The sequence below is a fragment of the Coregonus clupeaformis genome, chromosome 7 (genome assembly GCF_020615455.1).
Source record: "Coregonus clupeaformis isolate EN_2021a chromosome 7, ASM2061545v1, whole genome shotgun sequence".
In the NCBI taxonomy this organism is placed as follows: domain Eukaryota; kingdom Metazoa; phylum Chordata; class Actinopteri; order Salmoniformes; family Salmonidae; genus Coregonus; species Coregonus clupeaformis.
The window spans coordinates 12,389,410-12,409,782 of NC_059198.1; the positions used below are offsets into that span (position 1 = coordinate 12,389,410).

Here is a 20,373-nt window from a genome sequence, read left to right on the forward strand (position 1 = left end):
TAATACAGGTAACGAGTGGAGGACAGAGGAGCCTCTTAAAGAAGAAGTTACAGGTCTGTGAGAGCCAGAAATCTTCCTTGTTTGTAGGTGACCAAATACTTATTTTCCACCATAATTAGCAAATAAATTCATAATGTGATTTTCTGGAGAAAAAAAATCTCACTTTGTCTGTCATAGTTGACGTGTACCTATGATGAAAACTACAGGCCTCTCTCATCTTTTTAAGTGGGAGAACTTGCACAATTGGTGGCTGACTAAATACTTTTTTTCCCCACTGTACACTCAATTAGTATTTGGTAGCATTGCCTTTAAATTGTTTAACTTGGGTCAAACGTTTCGGGTAGCCTTCCACAAGCTTCCCACAATAAGTTGGGTGAATTTTGGCCCATTCCTCCTGACAGAGCTGGTGTAACTGAGTCAGGTTTGCAGGACTCCTTGCTCACACACGCTTTTTCAGTTCAGCCCACAAATGTTCTATAGGATTGAGGTCAGGGCTTTGTGATGGCCACTCCAATACCTTGACTTTGTTGTCCTTAAGCCATTTTGCCACAACTTTGGAAGTATGCTTGGGGTCATTGTCCATTTGGAAGACCTATTTGCGACCAAGCTTTAACTTCCTGACTGATGTCTTGAGATGTTGCTTCAATATATCCACATAGTTTTCCTTCCTCATGATGCCATCTATTTTGTGAAGTGCACCAGTCCCTCCTGCAGGAAAGCACCCCCACAGCATGATGCTGCCACCCCCGTGCTTCATGGTTGGGATGATGTTCTCCGGATTGCAAGCTACCCCCCTTTTCCTCCAAACATAACGATGGTCATTATGGCCAAACAGTTCTATTTTTGTTTCATCAGACCAGAGGACATTTCTCCAAAAAGTACGATCTTGTCCCCATGTGCAGTTGCAAACCGTAGTCTGGCTTTTTTATGGCGGTTTTGGAGCAGTGGCTTCTTGCTTGCTGAGCGGCCTTTCAGGTTATGTCGATATAGGACTTGTTTTACTGTGGATATAGATACTTTTGTACCTCTTTCCTCCAGCATCTTCACAAGGTCCTTTGCTGTTGTTCTGGGATTGATTTGCACTTTTCGCACCAAAGTACGTTAATCTCTAGGAGACAGAACTTGTCTCCTTCTTGAGCGGTATGACGGCTGTGTGGTCCCATGGTGTTTATACTTGCGTACTATTGTTTGTACAGATGAATGTGGTACCTTCAGGCATTTGGAAATTGTTCCCAAGGATGAACCAGACTTGTGGAGGGCTACAATTTCTTTTCTGAGGTCTTGGCTGATTTCTTTTGATTTTCCCATGATGTCAAGCAAAGAGGCACTGAGTTTGAAGGTAGGCCTTGAAATACATCCACAGGTACACCTCCAATTGACTCAAATTATGTCAATTAGCCTTTCAGAAGCTTCTAAAGCCATGAAATCATTTTCTGGAATTTTCCAAGCTGTTTAAAAGTACAGTCAACTTAGTGTATGTAAACTTCTGACCCCCTGGAATTGTGATACAGTGAATTATAAGAAAAATAATCTGTCTGTAAACAATTGTTGGAAAAATTACTTGTGTCATGCACAAAGTAGATGTCCTAACCGACTTGCCAAAACTATAGTTTGTTAACAAGAAATTGATGGAGTGGTTGAAAAACGAGTTTTAATGACTCCAAACTAAGTGTATGTAAACTTCCAACTTCAACTGTATATACAGTCGTGGTCAAAAGTTTTGAGAATGACACAAGTATTGGTCTTCACAAAGTTCGCTGCTTTAGTGTTATGAGATATTTTTGTCAGATGTTACTATGGTATACTGAAGTATAATTACAAGCATTCCATAAGTGTCAAAGGCTTTTATTGACAAGTACATTAAGTTTATGCAAAGAGTCAATATTTGCAGTGTTGACCCTTCTTTTTCAAGACCTCTGCAATCCGCCCTGGCATGCTGTCAATTAACTTCTGGGCCACATCCTGACTGATGGCAGCCCATTCTTGCATTATCAATGCTTGGAGTTTGTCAGAATTTGTGGGTTTTTGTTTGTCCACCCGCCTCTTGAGGATCGACCACAAGTTCTCAATGGGATTAAGGTCTGGGGAGTTTCCTGGACATGGACCCAAAATGTCGATGTTTTGTTCCCCGAGCCACTTAGTTATCACTTTTGCCTTATGGCAAGGTGTTCCATCATGCTGGAAAAGGCATTGGTCGTCACCAAACTGTTCTTGGATGGTTGGGAGAAGTTGCTCTCGGAGGATGTGTTGGTACCATTCTTTATTCATGGCTGTGTTCTTAGGCAAAATTGTGAGTGAGCCCACTCCCTTGGCTGAGAAGCAACCCCACACATGAATGGTCTCAGGATGCTTTACTGTTGGCATGACACAGGACTGATGGTAGCGCTCACCTTGTCTTTTCCGGACAAGGTGTTTTCCGGGTACCCCAAACAATCGGAAAGGGGATTCATCAGAGAAAATGACTTTACCCCAGTCCTCAGCAGTCCAATCCCTGTACCTTTTGCAGAATATCAGTCTGTCCCTGATCTTTTTCCTGGAGAGAAGTGGCTTCTTTGCTGCCCTTCTTGACACCAGGCCATCCTCCAAAAGTCTTCGCCTCACTATGCGTGCAGATGCACTCACACCTGCCTGCTGCCATTCATGAGCAAGCTCTGCACTGGTGGTGCCCCGATCCCGCAGCTGAATCAACTTTAGGAGACGGTCCTGGTGCTTGCTGGACTTTCTTGGGCGCCCTGACGCCGTCTTCACAACAATTGAACCGCTCTCCTTGAAGTTGTTGATGATCCGATAAATGGTTGATTTAGGTGCAATCTTACTAGCAGCAATATCCTTGCCTGTGAAGCCCTTTTTGTGCAAAGCAATGATGACAGCACGTGTTTCCTTGCAGGTAACCATGGTTAACAGAGGAAGAACTATGATTTCAAGCACCACCCTCCTTTTAAAGCTTCCAGTCTGTTATTCTAACTCAATCAGCATGACAGAGTGATCTCCAGCCTTGTCCTCGTCAACACTCTCACCTGTGTTAACGAGAGAATCACTGACATGATGGCAGCTGGTCCTTTTGTGGCAGGGCTGAAATGCAGTGGAAATGTTTTTGGGGGATTAAGTTCATTTTCATTGCAAAGAGGGACTTTGCAATTAATTGCAATTCTTCTGATCACTCTTCATGACGTTTTGGAGTATATGCAAATTGCCATCATCAAAACTGAGGCAGCAGACTTTGTGAAAATTAGTATTCGTGTCATTCTCAAAACTTTTGACCACGACTGTATATATCCGGGCCTTATGCCAGACTTTGCCCTGGTGTGAGTTTAAGTCCTACAACTGTCTTTAACTCCTAATTGACCCTCCTTTGCAATGATTTATGGAACCTCTCTATGGGGTTAGACTAAAGCATTTAACATGAGCAAACCATTCTCTGCCCCGAGGCAAAAGCGCACCCCAGAGATGACAGCTAGGGAATCGTCAACCCTTTCCCCATCGTAAATACAAACGGAAGGATATTTCACCCTCATGCACTCTGTTAAAGAGCCAGGTGACAAACGATGACGCGTTATCACCATTTAGATGTAAATTAAGTCATATCCAAGGTGAAAAGTGCTTTGAAATGCTTCCCTGGAGGCATAGGCACACTCAAATGAGTATTCATACTATTTCAGAGAGAGACGGCTATTTTAGCGACAAGGAGGAATGGGCTACCTGCTCCCAGGCGAATATGTGTTGGTTGAAGTAGAACTGGATCTGTTCGTTGGCAATGTTGATGCAGAGCTGCTCAAATGAGTTCCTCTTGAAGTTCTCAAAGCCAAAGATGTCCAGGATGCCAATGTTCAGGCCCTTGTCATCCTCTCTGTCAGGGGAGATCAGAAATGATTAGGTATTAAGGAAGAGCATTAGAGACTATGAGGTGGAGAGAGAAAGATCAGGAAGGTTTATAATGATGACAGTCATTATGATTAGCATCTACTAGTGAGGTTTATGTTTATTTTCAGGGTATCCTCTACACACACATACACACATGCTCTCTTACCCTAGGTGTGTGTCGGGTCTGAGCAGGGTGTTGATGCGGTTGACGATCCAGCTGAAGAGCCTGCCGTACAGGGCCTTGCCCATGGCGTCCCTCACCTCCGTGGCCTTCTCCACCGTGTTGGGCCTGACGATGGTCTCGCCCCGGGCTACTACGCAGTGGGACGTCAGGGCCTCGTGGAGCTCGTCTGGACGGATACACAGCAGCGACGCCGCTGTGGGGAGAAACCCAGGGATGGAAAGAATGTATAGATACTGGATGTTGTCACCATAGAAGCGGTCCTGCAGTAGTGAGGTTTGCATGTAGATTTGCAGAGACAACACAGAAAACATGCATATAAACATGGATATAGACATGTAGTATGGGTAGACATGCAGCAGGGAGGACATTGTTGGGACGATATACTGTATGTGTACATAAACATGATGAAAATGTAGATTTACACATTCAGAGAGATATCCTGTACATGTACTTTACACATAACAGACATAGTAGAAAATAATAAGTCCTTTAAGAAGACATGCAGATATCCCACATGCACGCATCAGCAAAACAAAACCATACATGACACACCACATAAACAACAACACAAATCTCAACACACACACAGACATAAATACAGCCATCCTGACATAGACACACACATTCATATTTATCAAAACGAGATAACATTTCTTCAAACTGCAGCTGGTAAAATAAGATAACTGGCTCTCACACCATGATACAGATGCAAGACTACACTCTTAGAAAAAAGGGTTCCAAAAGGGTTCTTCGGCTGTCCCCATAGGAGAACCCTTTTGGGTTTCATGTAGAACCCTCTCTGGAAAGGTTTTTACATGGAACCCAAAAGGGTTCTACCTGGAACCAAAACAGTTCTACCTGGAACCAAAAAGGGTTCTTCAAAGGGTTATCCTATGGGGATAAATTAAAATAATCAAACACAACTAAGTCCCCATGTCAGGCGTATCAAGCCTGAATGTAAAGGAAATGCATGTAAACAGGCTTGAGATACTGTAGTGCTTTATATCTCCACTGTTCACGCTAGGTTGGCCTCTCTGGAGAGGTAACAGGCATTAGGGGGAAAGAGGTGAGAGTCATGTTAGCTTTACATCACACCAGGGGCTGAACTGTGCGTCTGTGTCTCACCATTCTCCAGAACTGCTATGTTGGAGATGTTGCTTTTGTCGGTTTGGTGCTCTGAGGCCACAGAGGCAAACTCAATGTCGCCTGAGTTTAGGATAGCAGCCAGAGTGCTGTACACACTGCCCAGCTCCTAAGGGTTCAAAATGTATGGTTAAACTTGACCTTATTGTTCAGAATATAGCACATTCATAATTTGATACAAAGTCATGGAATACTCATTTGTAGATTTCATCTGATGGTTTTTTCATAGATTCAGTGGTTCTATTGGAACTACTTAGTTAATAGCATTGGGTCTTGGTAGCCTACAGCCGGACAGAATTCCTACATCATACAAAGTCTGTTTGATGGCTTTGGCATCACTGTCACATGCCAAGTCCTAATGTCACTATACTCAGACTGACATCACTGACAAGCTCATAATAACTCTGCTCTCTCTTGATGGGGAGCTGCTATCCAAAAGCTTGCAAGGTTAAAAGCTAGTATGGTTTTGAACACCTCTCCTCCATGTGACCTACTTGTTGTGTGTATGTACTGACATGCATGTGTAACTGATAGATGCACACACACACACACACACACACACACACACACACACACACACACACACACACACACACACACGCACACACACTTCATGTTAATGTTTTTAAATGTAAGTAAATTGTAAAGTATTTTGTCTGTAATGTCTTTTCGTTATGTGTCGGACCACAGTAAGACTAGCTATCGCCATTGGTGTCGGCTAATGGGGATCCTAATAAATCAAATCAAATCAAATCAAAATCAATTTAATCCCAATCAGAGATGCACTTTAGATGCACCCTGTCTTTATGTGCAAGGTAGACAGGAGAATGGGAGGTAGCTGTACTAGCAGAGTGGTTAGTGATTATAGTGATTATACTGTATGTACCATAAGTACTATTGACTTGAGGACCCCAGAGGCAATCAGTTATTTATGGCACTTCCTTGGGCTTCATCAGTGTCCATGTTGCTAATTGCAAACTGAACCAAGCATCATGCCATGGTCCACACTGACTCATATGACAGCTAAGAACAACACTGGAAATCAATGTCTTGACTATTCAACCAGGAACTGCTTCATGGTAATTGCACATTTCACATAGGCTATTGCACATTAATTACTTTTTTCCTTTGAATTCATCATTTATTATAATTTCCCCTTTTCACAACCAAGGGAATAAAATAGGAGCCATTTGTGACGAAACATACATACATTTTTTTTAAATAAAGCATCATAACATGGCAAAGACACTCTCCACATAGAGAGCAACCTAGTAAAATATTCTCCAGGCTTTAACTGAGAACGGTTATGTGTGTAACCTTGGGACAGGAGGTTTTATTTGCTTTAGGAATCAGTAATGAACCCAATGTCCTGTAGTGTATGTACCTCCAGGGTAAAGCCGATGACTTTGAAACACTGTTCCACCGCGTCAAACTGCTCCTTGTAGAAGGTGTTGTTCACTATGTCAGGGCCCAATTTAATGTGCTCGTTGAACAGATACCTGGGACAGAAGAAAGAAAAATGAACCACAAATAAGGTCATGATTGGGGGGTTAAGGCAGCAGAGTAGGTTATTAGGAAATGATAGTGTTAAGAGAGATAGGAAGGTTAATTGTGGGACCTACTTTGGGGTTTTGCTGTCTGATAGCTTGTAGTGGGCAAGTTTCTTCCTCTCGGCTAAACCAGCGTAGACGTAGTAGAATATGTGGAAGTTCTTCTCACCTCTGTAAGGACAGTCACAGGACAGGAATATGTCATCACATTAATATGTTTGATGATTGAAACACAAAGAATATTAATCACATCCAAGTCTGTCAGCTATGATTGCCTAGGATTACCAGAAGCCTATTTACAATCTCATAAAAAGCCAAAGATACAGTAAGATGTACTCTGAAACACATAATTGGCAAGCAACCAAGCTAATCTAGACTGCTGTGTTAAGTCAATTGTGATAGACTGTCATCAGTTTTAAAGCTATTTGTCATGCAATACTTATCACACCCGATTATAGGCTTCATGAGGGTTACATTTATACCACTTATTTATAATATAATTTTATTTCCCCCACATATATTTTTCCATTCCAGAAGAAAATCGACTTTTGGCACCAAAGACAATATAACCCCAGGAGAGAATTGGCACTTTGAATCTAGGCAGTAGGCACAGAGTTAACTGACAGACAACATTACTCTCAGAGAGTGCACCGATCCTTCACCCTTAGTCTGAATTTATCTCCCAAGAGCAAAAAGTCACCCTTTGAAGCCCCAATGAGGAGACATCGAGACCTAGAATCTTTGATCAAACAGGAAATAAGCTATCCCCTCTCACTCGACCCTCTGCACTCCCTGGCCATGGGATAATACAACAGGAGGAATAAACTGCAGTGGGAAGGCAGTTCCACCAGCTTCAGAGGGACAGAGAAAAACATCTCCCAATTATCCCTTGCCCTGCTTGACCAGAGGCTGCTAAGAAATTATAGAAGTAATGACTTTTGAGCAAATAGATGGACACACATATTAATTGGCCATTGGCCACAATCTGAATGTTGTTGTCATATGAAAGTCACAAGAATGCCTTATACATATTACATGAAGGCTATGTGCAAGTCAGATGAGGGCCATATGAATGCCTTAGTAAAGCTGTCTGAGAGGTTTTACGTGGCCTGATGGATGACGCGGGATTTCTCCAGGAGGTATTCAGAGATTTGCGCTCCGACAACGGTCCCCCCACAGGTAAACTTCATCTCCAGGTATTTCCCGAAGCGGCTGGAGTTGTCGTTGATGGCGGTGCACGCGTTCCCAAAAGCCTCCACCAAGTTATTGACCAATAGGATCTTCTCTTGGAGTGATCGATTATTGGCCTGCAAAGATATGGACGATCAGCATAAAACATATAATTTTAAGTGATGAGTAACAATAAAAACATGATCTGCAATGTTGTGCTGTAACAGGCAAAGTATCATGTTTGCTATCACAAGTGAACATGAAGTGCTGTAATTACATTCTAGTAATTTTTTATCTCACCTTTCCAAGCACTGTGAGCTGCTGGACCAATAGATGGGCGCTCTCTGTCTTTCCTGCACCGCTCTCTCCACTGATGATAATGCACTGCACAGAAACAACCAATCACCAGTTACTATGGTATTCTGATCTACTGACATGTTGCTATGCTTATACAGCACATACAGAATGTACTGTATCATTCATACATTATAGTTGAAATGGACTCGTGTACCTGGTCTGCGTTGTATGACACCATGGACTGGTAGGCTATGTCAGCGACAGCAAAGATGTGTGGCGGGTTGGCAGTGCGTTTAGCTCCTATGTACATCTTTGTGTACTGTGCAAGGAAAAGGATAAGGCACATGTAAGGGGATTTCATTTGAATTTGATACCAACAAGTAAGCTTGCTACACTATGTGCAGCTAATATGGGCTAAATCAAAATAAAACAACTTTCTAGCTGCCTTCTAGTATAGCAAAAAGAGAAAGAGATTAAAGACACGCTCCGGAACTTTGGCGAATAATATGTATTTTTTAAACCTTCCTCTTTGGGCTGGATGTGTAATTCATACATGCATAATCTATGAGCAGAATTACGGTTTTACATCAATTAGCCACAAAATCCCTAGTTTGAAAGTGACTGTTTTTCTGGAGGCTGTGCCATTTTCCCCCAGGTGGGCCAGCCCCCTAGCAATTCGAGTTCAACCAATGAGCTTCAGCCCCTCGCCAATTGAGTGACTGTTAGCAAGAGGCATATCATGCACACACAGCAGAGTGAGAGTGAGCCATTTACTTTATGTTCGTATTCCTTTTCTAATTTCTAATTGTTGTTGCATTGCTGAGAAGGAACCTGCAAGTAAGCATTTCGTTGGACGGTGTATACCATATGTATCCCATACATACGACTAATAAAACTTGAAACTTGAGAGCAATGACGTGGTACCACTTTTGGCTCGTGAGCACTACTTTCAGAACTATTTTCAGAACTACTGGCTAGAAAGTACACAAAAGTACCGGAGAATCTCTTTAAGCAATTTTCAAAAATGTGTTTATTCCCATTACAGTGCAAGATACACACTCATCAGTGCAGGTGCTACTATTCTAAGTAATGACTAGTTTAATTATGTACAACATGCCACATTGGACAATATAACTTAACAGTAGTATCATGGCATTTGGTCTTGAAGGGTTCAATTACAAAAACATCAGCAGTTCCACTACAAAATAATACTTTTTCCAGAACTGCATACACTCTAAAAAGAGAGGTTGTCAAGAAACCTTGTGATAAATGGAAAAGTGTGGCCAGTGAAGAGTGGAAGAGAGAGCGAGATAGAGAGAGAGAGAGCGAGTGAGAGACACAGCGGGAGTGTGGAAGTGAAACAGAGGAGAGAGGAAGTGGGGCACTGAGGCCCTAATGAGATATGGTCGGGTACATTCAGTAGTGTGTGTTTGACCAAATTAACACACACGCTCGCAGGAACACACACAAACAAACACACATCACACACACACACATACACACACCTGTGGGCTATACAGCTCCATCTTGTGAAATGGGTTAACTGCGATGAGGATGTCTCCAACGTAGGTATAGATCTGGTCCTTGGCGTAGCGCCTCTGAAGCTGCTCTGTGACTGAATTCTGGGAAGAGATCAAACATGCACATTCAATATTGTGACATTCAAAGGTATTAATTGATGTGAGATGAGACGTCAATACAGTATTTCAGTATCGTTTGATGAGGGCCTAGGTTTAGTGCAATGATTACTGAGGAAACATTGCAGTAAGATTAACACTTATTAGGATTGCTTACAGTATGTTGGTAAATTGGCGATATATCTGTCAGCATAAATAAGCAATATGCAACATAACATAAATGTACACTGTCGTTGTTTACATGAATATGAGCATTCTGGACTCAGTTCCATTTATCATCTCCGCCTTGATTTCATTAGGCGTTGTGCTCAGAACATACATTCTGTTTCCACCCCCTCCCTCGGCCCAGACTAGGATATAAACAAAACCAGCCATGTAGAAGAATGGGCGAAAATATCCCGAGGCGACTGAGCAATTTGTATGTTTCAATATGTCAATGGAGCACTCAGTTTGATAAATCACCCTAAATGTGTTTGGTACAAATATTGCTATTTTGCTTCTATGTTCCCATTCATTTAATACCGGTGCAGAGACTAGAGAGGAGTAATTCTGAGAGGAAACCCTCTCCTAACCTAAACTGTGGGTGGTTATCAATAACCTACACTCTTAGGAAAAAAGGTGCTATCTAGAACCTAAAGGGGTTATTTGGCTGTCCCCATAGGATAACCCTTTGAAGAACCCTTTTTGGTTCCAGGTAGAACCCTTTCCACAGAAACCCCAAAATAACCCAAAAGGGTTCTATCTGGAACCAAAAATAGTTATACCTGGAACCAAAAAGGGTTCTCCTATGGGGACAGCCGAATAACCATTTTGGAACCTTTTTTTCCAAGAGTGTAGGTCATGTATGGCAGCGTTGATGAGGATGGGGGCAACAAAAAATCTGAACTCATCATGAGGGGCTGCAGTGGCTCATGGATCTGTGTACCCACATCCATACCCACACATGCAGTCAGAGCCGGCCCTAGCCTTTTGGGGGCCCTAAGCTAAAAAATTAAAGTTGCTTCCGTTTTTGGAAATGTATCCGTGGGCCTACAAAAAAGGAAGTCGGCCGCCAGTTGCCCATCCCCGACCTAGGTTATTAATACCATATGAGAATAAAATATAACCACCTTGACACTGATTAACACAAAGCCGATTCTGTTTTTGTGTGGATCTGAAAGGATTGAATAGATTTTAGCAATATGGCTAACAATTCCACCTATTGGCTAAGGGGAAGCTATTACCATTTTGATAATACATATCCAATATCTTCAGCCAATTTAATCCCCTACCTCATCAAGTACTTCCAGGGTGACAAGGTCATCCACTTCGTCGTGTGTGGGGCTTGATGACATCATTTGACCACCTTTCTTTGTGTGGATGCGCTCATGCCTACAACACAGAATGCAAATATAAAGTCTAAAGCAACTAGTTGCATCTAAACAACTAACTTAGAACTACAACATAGCTAAGTGATTGCAGTAGATGAATCCAGCATTTATCAATGGCTTCACATAACATTCCTCTATTATGTTGTTTTATTGACACCTTCTTCTCCTTTTACTTTCTATCTACTTAAATTAAACAAATCTCCCCCATCCACACACTCCCACATTAAAAAATACTACAGTTTACTATAAAATACTACAGTACTTACAATAGAATTCTGTAGTAAACTGTGGTATACTGTAGAATACTAAACTACATACTTTAGTATCCTTCGATCATGTGTAGTACTTACTATATCATTTTGTAGTATACTGTAGAATACTATAGTAAATACTACAGTATACTACAGTCTGCAAAAACACTACAGTCCGCAAAAACAATACCGTTTTTTAAACTATAGTAATATTACAGTATTTCATTTGCATATACCCTGCCGATTCCCATTTGTACCACCAATAAGTGAGAAACCTATACTACATGCCAATATAGACCATATATTGTGTTCCATACAGATTATAGAAAAGAGCAGAAGCGCTGAACTATCCGTTCAGACCCCAGTCCTACATACCTAGAGTTATGGATTTTTTTTGGTATTTCTCCAGTACAGTACCAGTCAAAAGTTTGGACACACCTACTCATTCAAGTTTTTTTTTCTTTCTTTACTATTTTCTACATTGTATAATAATAGTGAAGACATCAAAACTATGAAATAACACATATGGAATCATGAGGTAACCAAAAAAGTGTTAAACAAACATTTGAGATTCTTCAAAGTAGCCACCCTTTGCCTGGATGACAGCTTTGCAAACTCTTGAAATTCTCTCAAACAGCTTCACCTGGAATGCTTTTCCAACAGTCTTGAAGGAGTTCCCACATATACTGAGCACTTGTTGGCTGCTTTTCCTTCACTCTGCGGTCCAACTCATCCCAAACCATCTCAATTGGGTTGAGGTAAAGGGTGATTGTGGATGCCAGGTCATCTCATGCAGCACTCCATCACTCTCCTTCTTGGTCAAATAGCCCTTACACAGCCTGGAAGTGTGTTGGGTCATTGTCCTGTTGAAAAACAAATGATAGTCCCACTAAGTGCAAACCAGATGGGATGGCGTATCGCTGCAGAATGCTGTGGTAGCCATGCTGGTTAAGTGTGCCTTGAATTGTAAATAAATCACAGACAGTGTCACCAGCAAAGCACCCCCACACCATCACACCTCCTCCTCCATGCTTCACGGTGGGAACCACACATGCGGAGATCATCCGTTCACCTACTCTGCGTCTCACAAAGACACGGCGGTTGGAACCAAGAATCTCAAATTTGGACTCATATTTCCACTGGTCTAATGTCCATTGCTCTTGTTTCTTGGCCCAAGCAAGTCTCTTCTTCTTATTGGTGTCCTTTCGTAGTGGTTTCTTTGCAGCAATTCGACCATGAAGGCCTGATTCACGCAGCCTCCTCTGAACAGTTGATGTTGAAATGTGTCTGTTACTTGAACTCTGTGAAGCATTTATTTGGGCTACAATTTCTGAGGCTGGTAACTCTAATGAACTTATACTCTGCAGCAGAGGTAACTCTGGGTCTTCCTTTCCTGTGGCGGTCCTCATGAGAGCCAGTTTCATCACAGCGCTTGATGGTTTTTGCGACTGCACTTGAAGAAACGTTCAAAGTTCTTGACATTTTCCACATTGACTGACCTTCATGTCTTAAAGTAATGATGGACTGTCGTTTCTCTTTGCTTATTTGAGCTTTTCTTGACATAATATGGACTTGGTCTTTTACCAAATAGGGCTATCTTCTGTATACCCCCTACCTTGTCACAACACAACTGATTGGCTCAAACGCATTAAGAAGGAAAGAAATTCCACAAATTAACGTTTAACAAGGCACAGCTGTTAATTGAAATGTATTCCAGGTGACTACCTCATAAAGCTGGTTGAGAGAATGCCAAGAGTGTGCAAAGCTGTCATCAAGGCAAAGGGTGGCTACTTTGAAGAATCTCAAATCTAAAATATGTTTTGATTTGTTTAACACTTTTTTGGTTACTAAATGATACCATACAGTTGAAGTCAGAAGTTTACATACACTTAGGTTGGAGTCATTAAAACTAGTTTTTCAACCACTCTACAAATTTCTTGATAAACAAACTATAGTTTTGGCAAGTCAGTTAGGACATCTACTTTGTGCATGACAGAAGTAATTTATCCAACAATTGTTTACAGACAGATTATTTCACTTATAATTCACTTTATCACAATTCCAGTGGCTCAGAAGTTTACATACACTAAGTTGACTGTGCCTTTAAACAGCTTGGAAAATTCTAGAAAATTATGTCATGGCTTTAGAAGCTTCTGACATCATTTGAGTCAATTGGAGGTGTATCTGTGGATGTATTTCAAGGCCAGCCTTCAAACTCAGTGCCTCTTTGCTTGACATCATGGGAAAATCAAAAGAAATCAGCCAAGACCTCCACAAGTCTGGTTCATCCTTGGGAGCAATTTCCAAACGCCTGAAGGTACCATGTTCATCTGTACAAACAATAGTACGCAAGTATAAACACCATGGGACCACGCAGCCGTCATACCGCTCAGGAAGGAGACGCGTTCTGTCTCCTAGAGATGAATGTACTTTGGTGCGTAAAGTGCAAATCAATCCCAAAACAACAGCAAAGGACCTTGTGAAGATGCTGGAGGAAACAGGTACAAAAGTATCTATATCCACAGTAAAAACATGTCTTATATCGACATAACCTGAAAGGCCGCTCAGCAAGCAAGAAGCCACTGCTCCAAAACCGCCATAAAAAAGCCAGACTACGGTTTGCAACTGCACATGGGGACAAAGATCATACTTTTTGGAGAAATGTCCTCTGGTCTGATGAAACAAAAATAGAACTGTTTGGCCATAATGACCATCGTTATGTTTGGAGGAAAAGTGGGTGGCTTGCAAGCCGAAAAACACCATCCCAACCGTGAAACACGGGGGTGGCAGCATCATGCTGTGGGGGTGCTTTGCTGCAGGAGGGACTGGTGCACTTCACAAAATAGATGGCATCACGAGGAAGGAAAATTATGTGGATATATTGAAGCAACATCTCAAGACATCAGTCAGGAAGTTAAAGCTTGGTCGCAAATGGGTCTTCCAAATGAACAATGACCCCAAGCATACTTCCAAAGTTGTGGCAAAATAGCTTAAGGACAACAAAGTCAAGGTATTGGAGTGGCCATCACAAAGCCCTGACCTCAATCCTATAGAAAATGTGTGGGCAGAAATGAAAAAGCGTGTGCGAGCAAGGAGGCCTACAAACCTGACTCAGTTACACCAGCTCTGTCAGGAGGAATGTGCCAAAATTCACCCTACTTATTGTGGGAAGCTTGTGGAAGGCTACCCGAAAGAGTTGACCCAAGTTAAACAATTTAAAGGCAATGCTACCAAATACGAATTGAGTGTATGTAAACTTCTGACCCACTGGGAATGTGATGAAATAAATAAAATATGAAATAAATCATTCTCTCTACTATTATTCTGACATTTCACATTCTTAAAATACAGTGGTGATCCTAACTAACCTAAGACAGATAATTTTATACTAGGATTAAATGTCAGGAATTGTGAAAAACTGAGTTTAAATGTATTTGGCTAAGGTGTATGTAAACTTCCGACTTCAACTGTATGTGTCATTTCATAGTTTTGATGTCTTCACTATTATTCTACAATGTAGAAAATAGTAAAAATAAAGAAAAACCCTGGAATGAGTAGGTGTGTCCAAACCTTTGACTGGTACTGTATACTACAATTTGTTTTACTATAGTAATACTACAGTATTTATACTATAGTATTTTTCCATGTGGGCTGATCAATCTAGATCGAATCACTCTAGATCAGGGGTCTCCAACCCTGTTACAGGAGAGCTAAACTGTAAACAGTAAACTACCATCCTGTAGGTTTTCATTCCAACCCAGTTTTAACTAACCTGATTCAGCTTATCAACCAGCTAATTATTAGAATCAATCAGGTGCTCTAGATTAGGGTTGGTGCAAAAACCTACAGGACGTTTGCTCTCCAATAACAGGGTAGGAGAGCCCTGGTCTAGATCTATGCACGCTGTGCTTCTACAGAAGCTTTTTACCACCGATGAGCACCTCTCTTGAGTGCGACTCCAAACAAGCGTTTACCTCCCCAGGTGGATAAAGGTTGAGGCTGACCACAACAGAGCTTGACCAACTCTTAAACAAACAAATTGTTGGTCCCCACTGATCTTATTGTTATTGTGTCTAACTGGCTAGTAGCTCCTTTTCCTGTTTTTTCCTTCCTTGCCTTGAGTGGTGGCACGACATGTCTTAATCCACGCTGTTTGACTCTACTGGCTGATTGTGCTTCACCTGATTGTAAAATGGCCGCTTCCGCTGTGACAATGTCATTTTTCCCCTATTTGATTGGTCATACATTGTTTGATTTGTTAAAACATGGGTATAGGTTACAAAACTACAGTCAAAGTTAGACATGAAACAGAAGACAGAGGAACGAACAACACATCTACACCCAAAAGGGTCTAGACTGACTAAAACACATCATGGAACACAAGGATGCCAGTGTCATCCTTAGATGTCGACAACAATCATCTAGACACAGCACAATGACTTGATTTCAGAAAAGTGCTGGGTAGTGGGTAGGCTACAAACTACAGTCTACAGTTAGGGCTTTGATTAGACATAATACGTGGGCAGGTAACTAGCTACCCCTACAAGTGCATTCATATCCCCTACCTGTCGTTACTGTCTGTGCTTCTGTCTGTCTTTCCATGATGGCTTAAATGACAGAAATAACATTACAGTTCATAAGCAGGATATGATATGCAGTTGCAGTGATTGAACTTGATATCTGGGCTTCAGGGGCCCAACATTTGACACAAAATCTGACTCATAACTTCTCCTCCTTCAGTCACTGCTGAAACCTTGAGCCTGAAGGTGACACAATATCCAGCTGATGCGCAATTTGGATTACTGTCTACATCCAAGTTAAGATGATGCCTATTTCCTCCAATGGCAGACAGTTGTGCAACCAGTAGGAACGTAATATAACGTAATGCAACTTCAAGTACTGTGTGGAGTAGATGAAGCTTGAGTTTGAAAGTTAAGATTAAACAAATCCACTACATGTCGACATTGGATCGCGGCATGGGTCCCTTTTGTAGATAACAAGTGACATGACTGTACTATAACATGTAAAACATGCAAGGTTATATAAGAATATTTATAAACTAGGTGGTTCGAGCCCTGAATGCTGATTGGCTGACAGCCATGGTATATCAGACCGTATACCACGGGTATGACAAAACATTTATTTTTACTGCTCTAATTACATTGGTAACCAGTTTATAATAGCAATAAGGAACCTCGGGGGTTTGTGGTATACGGCCAATATACTACGGCTAAGGACTGTATCCAGGCCTACAAACAGCCCTTAGCCGTGGTATATTGGTCATACACCACACACCCTCGTGCCTTATTGCTTAAATATACATGACCAACAGGGAGATGTTATGAAATACATTATGACATTCATATGGAAGGAGTTTCTAGAATGCACCATATGTAATGCAAAGGTCAATTGGATCCTGAATACATAGTGCTATGTGGTGCCTTTGTAGCCTTTATCCTTCTGCCATTGGCTAACAGAGGTCATCTGCATCATGACAGTACCTTGTCTTCCCAGTGGTTCCTATCTGCTGGTTGAGGTCTATGAGTTCCATTAGCTGTTTCTGCAGGATCCTCTCTCGACCTACAATCTGTCTGATGAACACATGTTGGAGCAGGTCTAGAACGTTAGGCCTCAGCTCAAAGTCCTTGATCAGACATCTGTGGGTGAGACAGTTAGACAGGGAGAATGTTACTGATGCTCTGGGCCATGCAATCAGCAAGTGAACATTATAATATTCAGATTCATGCTTCTATTTTAGGGGGTGAATGGTTTATGAAGAGCAAATCTGAAGAGGATAATAAACCAATTATGTTCGCCTGTAAATGAGAGGGAAGGTTTACACGTTTGTACACTGTAATTAGCAACAACACACACACGCACACACATACACACACACACAGACACACACACACACACACACACACACGCACACACACACACACACACACACACACAAACAGACACACACACACCCAGCTCCCCTTATACTCACTTGCAGATGAAGTCGTTAAAGTGGTCCGACCACAGCTCAGGCTGGTACAGGGTAGGTGGAGGGTTTCTGTACGGGGAAATAATCAAAAGATAAGATAAAATGTGAATTACACAGACTGGGAGGAGAACAGAGGCTAAGGCTGGGAGCAGGATAATGGAATGAAATCTTAACACTGTGCTTTATTTCAGATACCAAGAGACATCTCAATGTTAAGCTACAGACTCACATACAGTGGGGAGAACAAGTATTTGATACACTGCCGATTTTGCAGGTTTTCCTACTTACAAAGCATGTAGAGTGTAATTTTTATCATAGGTACACTTCAACTGTGAGAGACAGAATCTAAAACAAAAATCCAGAAAATCACATTATATGATTTTTAAGTAATTAATTTGCATTTTATTGTATGACATAAGTATTTGATACATCAGAAAAGCAGAACTTAATATTTGGTACAGAAACCTTTGTTTGCAATTACAGAGATCATAAGTTTCCTGTAGGTCTTGACCAGGTTTGCACACACTGCAGCAGGGATTTTGGCCCACTCCTCCATACAGACCTTCTCCAGATCCTTCAGGTTTCGGGGCTGTCGCTGGGCAATACAGACATTCAGCTCCCTCCAAAGATTTTCTATTGGGTTCAGGTCTGGAGACTGGCTAGGCCACTCCAGGACCTTGAGATGCTTCTTACAGAGCCACTCTTTAGTTGCCCTGGCTGTGTGTTTCGGGTCGTTGTCATGCTGGAAGACCCAGCCACGACCCATCTTCAATGCTCTTACTGAGGGAAGGAGGTTGTTGGCCAAGATCTCGCGATACATGGCCCCATCCATCCTCCCCTCAATACGGTGCAGTCGTCCTGTCCCCTTTGCAAAAAAGCATCCCCAAAGAATGATGTTTCCACCTCCATGCTTCACGGTTGGGATGGTGTTCTTGGGGTTGTACTCATCCTTCTTCTTCCTCCAAACACGGCGAGTGGAGTTTAGACGAAAGAAATCTCTATTTTTGTCTCATCAGACCACATGACCTTCTCCCATTCCTCCTCTGGATCATCCAGATGGTCATTGGCAAACTTCAGACGGGCCTGGACATGCGCTGGCTTGAGCAGGGGGACCTTGTGTGCGCTGCAGGATTTTAATCCATGACGGCGTAGTGTGTTACTAATGGTTTTCTTTGAGACTGTGGTCCCAGCTCTCTTCAGGTCATTGACCAGGTCCTGCCGTGTAGTTCTGGGCTGATCCCTCACCTTCCTCATGATCATTGATGCCCCACAAGGTGAGATCTTGCATGGAGCCCCAGACCGAGGGTGATTGACCGTCATCTTGAATTTCTTCCATTTTCTAATAATTGCGCCAACAGTTGTTGCCTTCTCACCAAGCTGCTTGCCTATTGTCCTGTAGCCCATCCCAGCCTTGTGCAGGTCTACAATTGTATCCCTGATGTCCTTACACAGCTCTCTGGTCTTGAGGTTGGAGTCTGTTTGATTGAGTGTGTGGACAGGTGTCTTTTATACAGGTAACGAGTTCAAACAGGTGCAGTTAATACAGGTAATGAGTGGAGAACAGGAGGGCTTCTTAAAGAAAAACTAACAGGTCTGTGAGAGCCGGAATTCTTACTGGTTGGTAGGTGATCAAATACTTATGTCATGCAATAAAATGCAAATTAATTACTTAAAAATCATACAATGTGATTTACTGGATTTTAGATTCCATCTCTCACAGTTGAAGTGTACCTATGATAAAAATTACAGACCTCTACATGCTTTGTAAGTAGGAAAACCTGCAAAATCGGCAGTGTATCAAATACTTGTTCTCCCCACTGTAGGTAAACTTTAAGTCCGCTTACACTACCTTTCAAAAGTTTGGGGTCACTTAGAAATGTGCTTGTTTTCGAAAGAAAAGCAATTTTTTTGTCCATTAAAATAACATCAAATTGATCAGAAATACAGTGTAGACATTGTTAATGTTGTAAATGGCTATTGTAACTGGAAACGGCTGATTTTTATGGAATATCTACATAGGCGTGCAGAGGCCCATTATCAGCAACCATCAGTCCTGTGTTCCAATGGCATGTTGTGTTTGCTAATCCAAGTTTATCATTTTAAAAGGCTAATTGATCATTAGAAAACCCTTTTGCAATTATGTTAGCACAGCTGAAAACTGTTGTGCTGATGAAAGAAGCAATAAAACTGGCCTTCTTGAGACTAGTTGAGTATCTGGAGCATCAGCAATTGTGGGTTCGATTACAGGCTCAAAATGGGCAGAAACAAATAACTTTCTTCTGAAACTCGTCAGTCTATTCTTGTTCTGAGAAATTAATGATATTCCATGCGAGAAATTGCCAAGAAACTGAAGATCTCGTACAACGCTGTGTACTACTCCCTTCACAGAACAGCGCAAACTGGCTCTAACCAGAGTAGAAAGAGGAGTGGGAGGCCCCGGTGCACAACAAGAGGGCAAATACATTAGAGTGTCTAGTTTGAGAAACAGACACGTCACAGGTCCTCAACTGGAAGCTTCATTAAATAGTACCCGCAAAACACCAGTCTCAACGTCAATAGTGAAGAGGCGAAACCGGGATGCTGACCTTCTAGGCAGAGTTGCAAAGAAAAAGCCATATCTCAGACTGCCCATCTTAATCTTTTCTTTTTATTTGCCAGTCTGATATATGGCTTTTTCTTTGATGGTTGCTGATAATGGGCCTCTTTACTCCTATGTAGATATTCCATTAATATCAGTTTCCAGCTACAATAGCCATTTACAACATTAACAATGTCTACACTGTATTTCTGATCAAATTGATGCTCTTTTAATGGACAAAAAATTGGCTTTTCTTTCAAAAAACAATAACACTTCTAAGTGACCCCAAACTTTTGAACGGTAGTGTAGATCTCAGTATTTTGGTGAAAAACACCAACACATT

At 41.8% G+C, this 20,373-nt stretch overlaps 1 protein-coding gene across 1 annotated transcript in view; it reads right to left on the reverse strand.

Annotated features, from left to right (window-relative positions):
• The window catches only part of myo3a (myosin IIIA), a 94,008-nt gene that overhangs the window by 40,174 nt on the left and 33,461 nt on the right, over positions 1–20,373 (reverse strand). The window contains exons 8-20 of the mRNA XM_041880303.1: positions 17,456–17,521; positions 16,965–17,120; positions 16,029–16,070; positions 11,114–11,213; positions 9,711–9,827; positions 8,420–8,524; positions 8,209–8,292; positions 7,843–8,045; positions 6,811–6,909; positions 6,573–6,687; positions 5,171–5,297; positions 4,028–4,238; positions 3,700–3,847 (exon numbers count right to left, since the gene is read on the reverse strand). Coding sequence (XP_041736237.1) covers positions 3,700–3,847; positions 4,028–4,238; positions 5,171–5,297; positions 6,573–6,687; positions 6,811–6,909; positions 7,843–8,045; positions 8,209–8,292; positions 8,420–8,524; positions 9,711–9,827; positions 11,114–11,213; positions 16,029–16,070; positions 16,965–17,120; positions 17,456–17,521 — 1,573 coding nt within the window. The remainder of the gene's footprint in view (positions 1–3,699; positions 3,848–4,027; positions 4,239–5,170; positions 5,298–6,572; positions 6,688–6,810; positions 6,910–7,842; positions 8,046–8,208; positions 8,293–8,419; positions 8,525–9,710; positions 9,828–11,113; positions 11,214–16,028; positions 16,071–16,964; positions 17,121–17,455; positions 17,522–20,373) is intronic.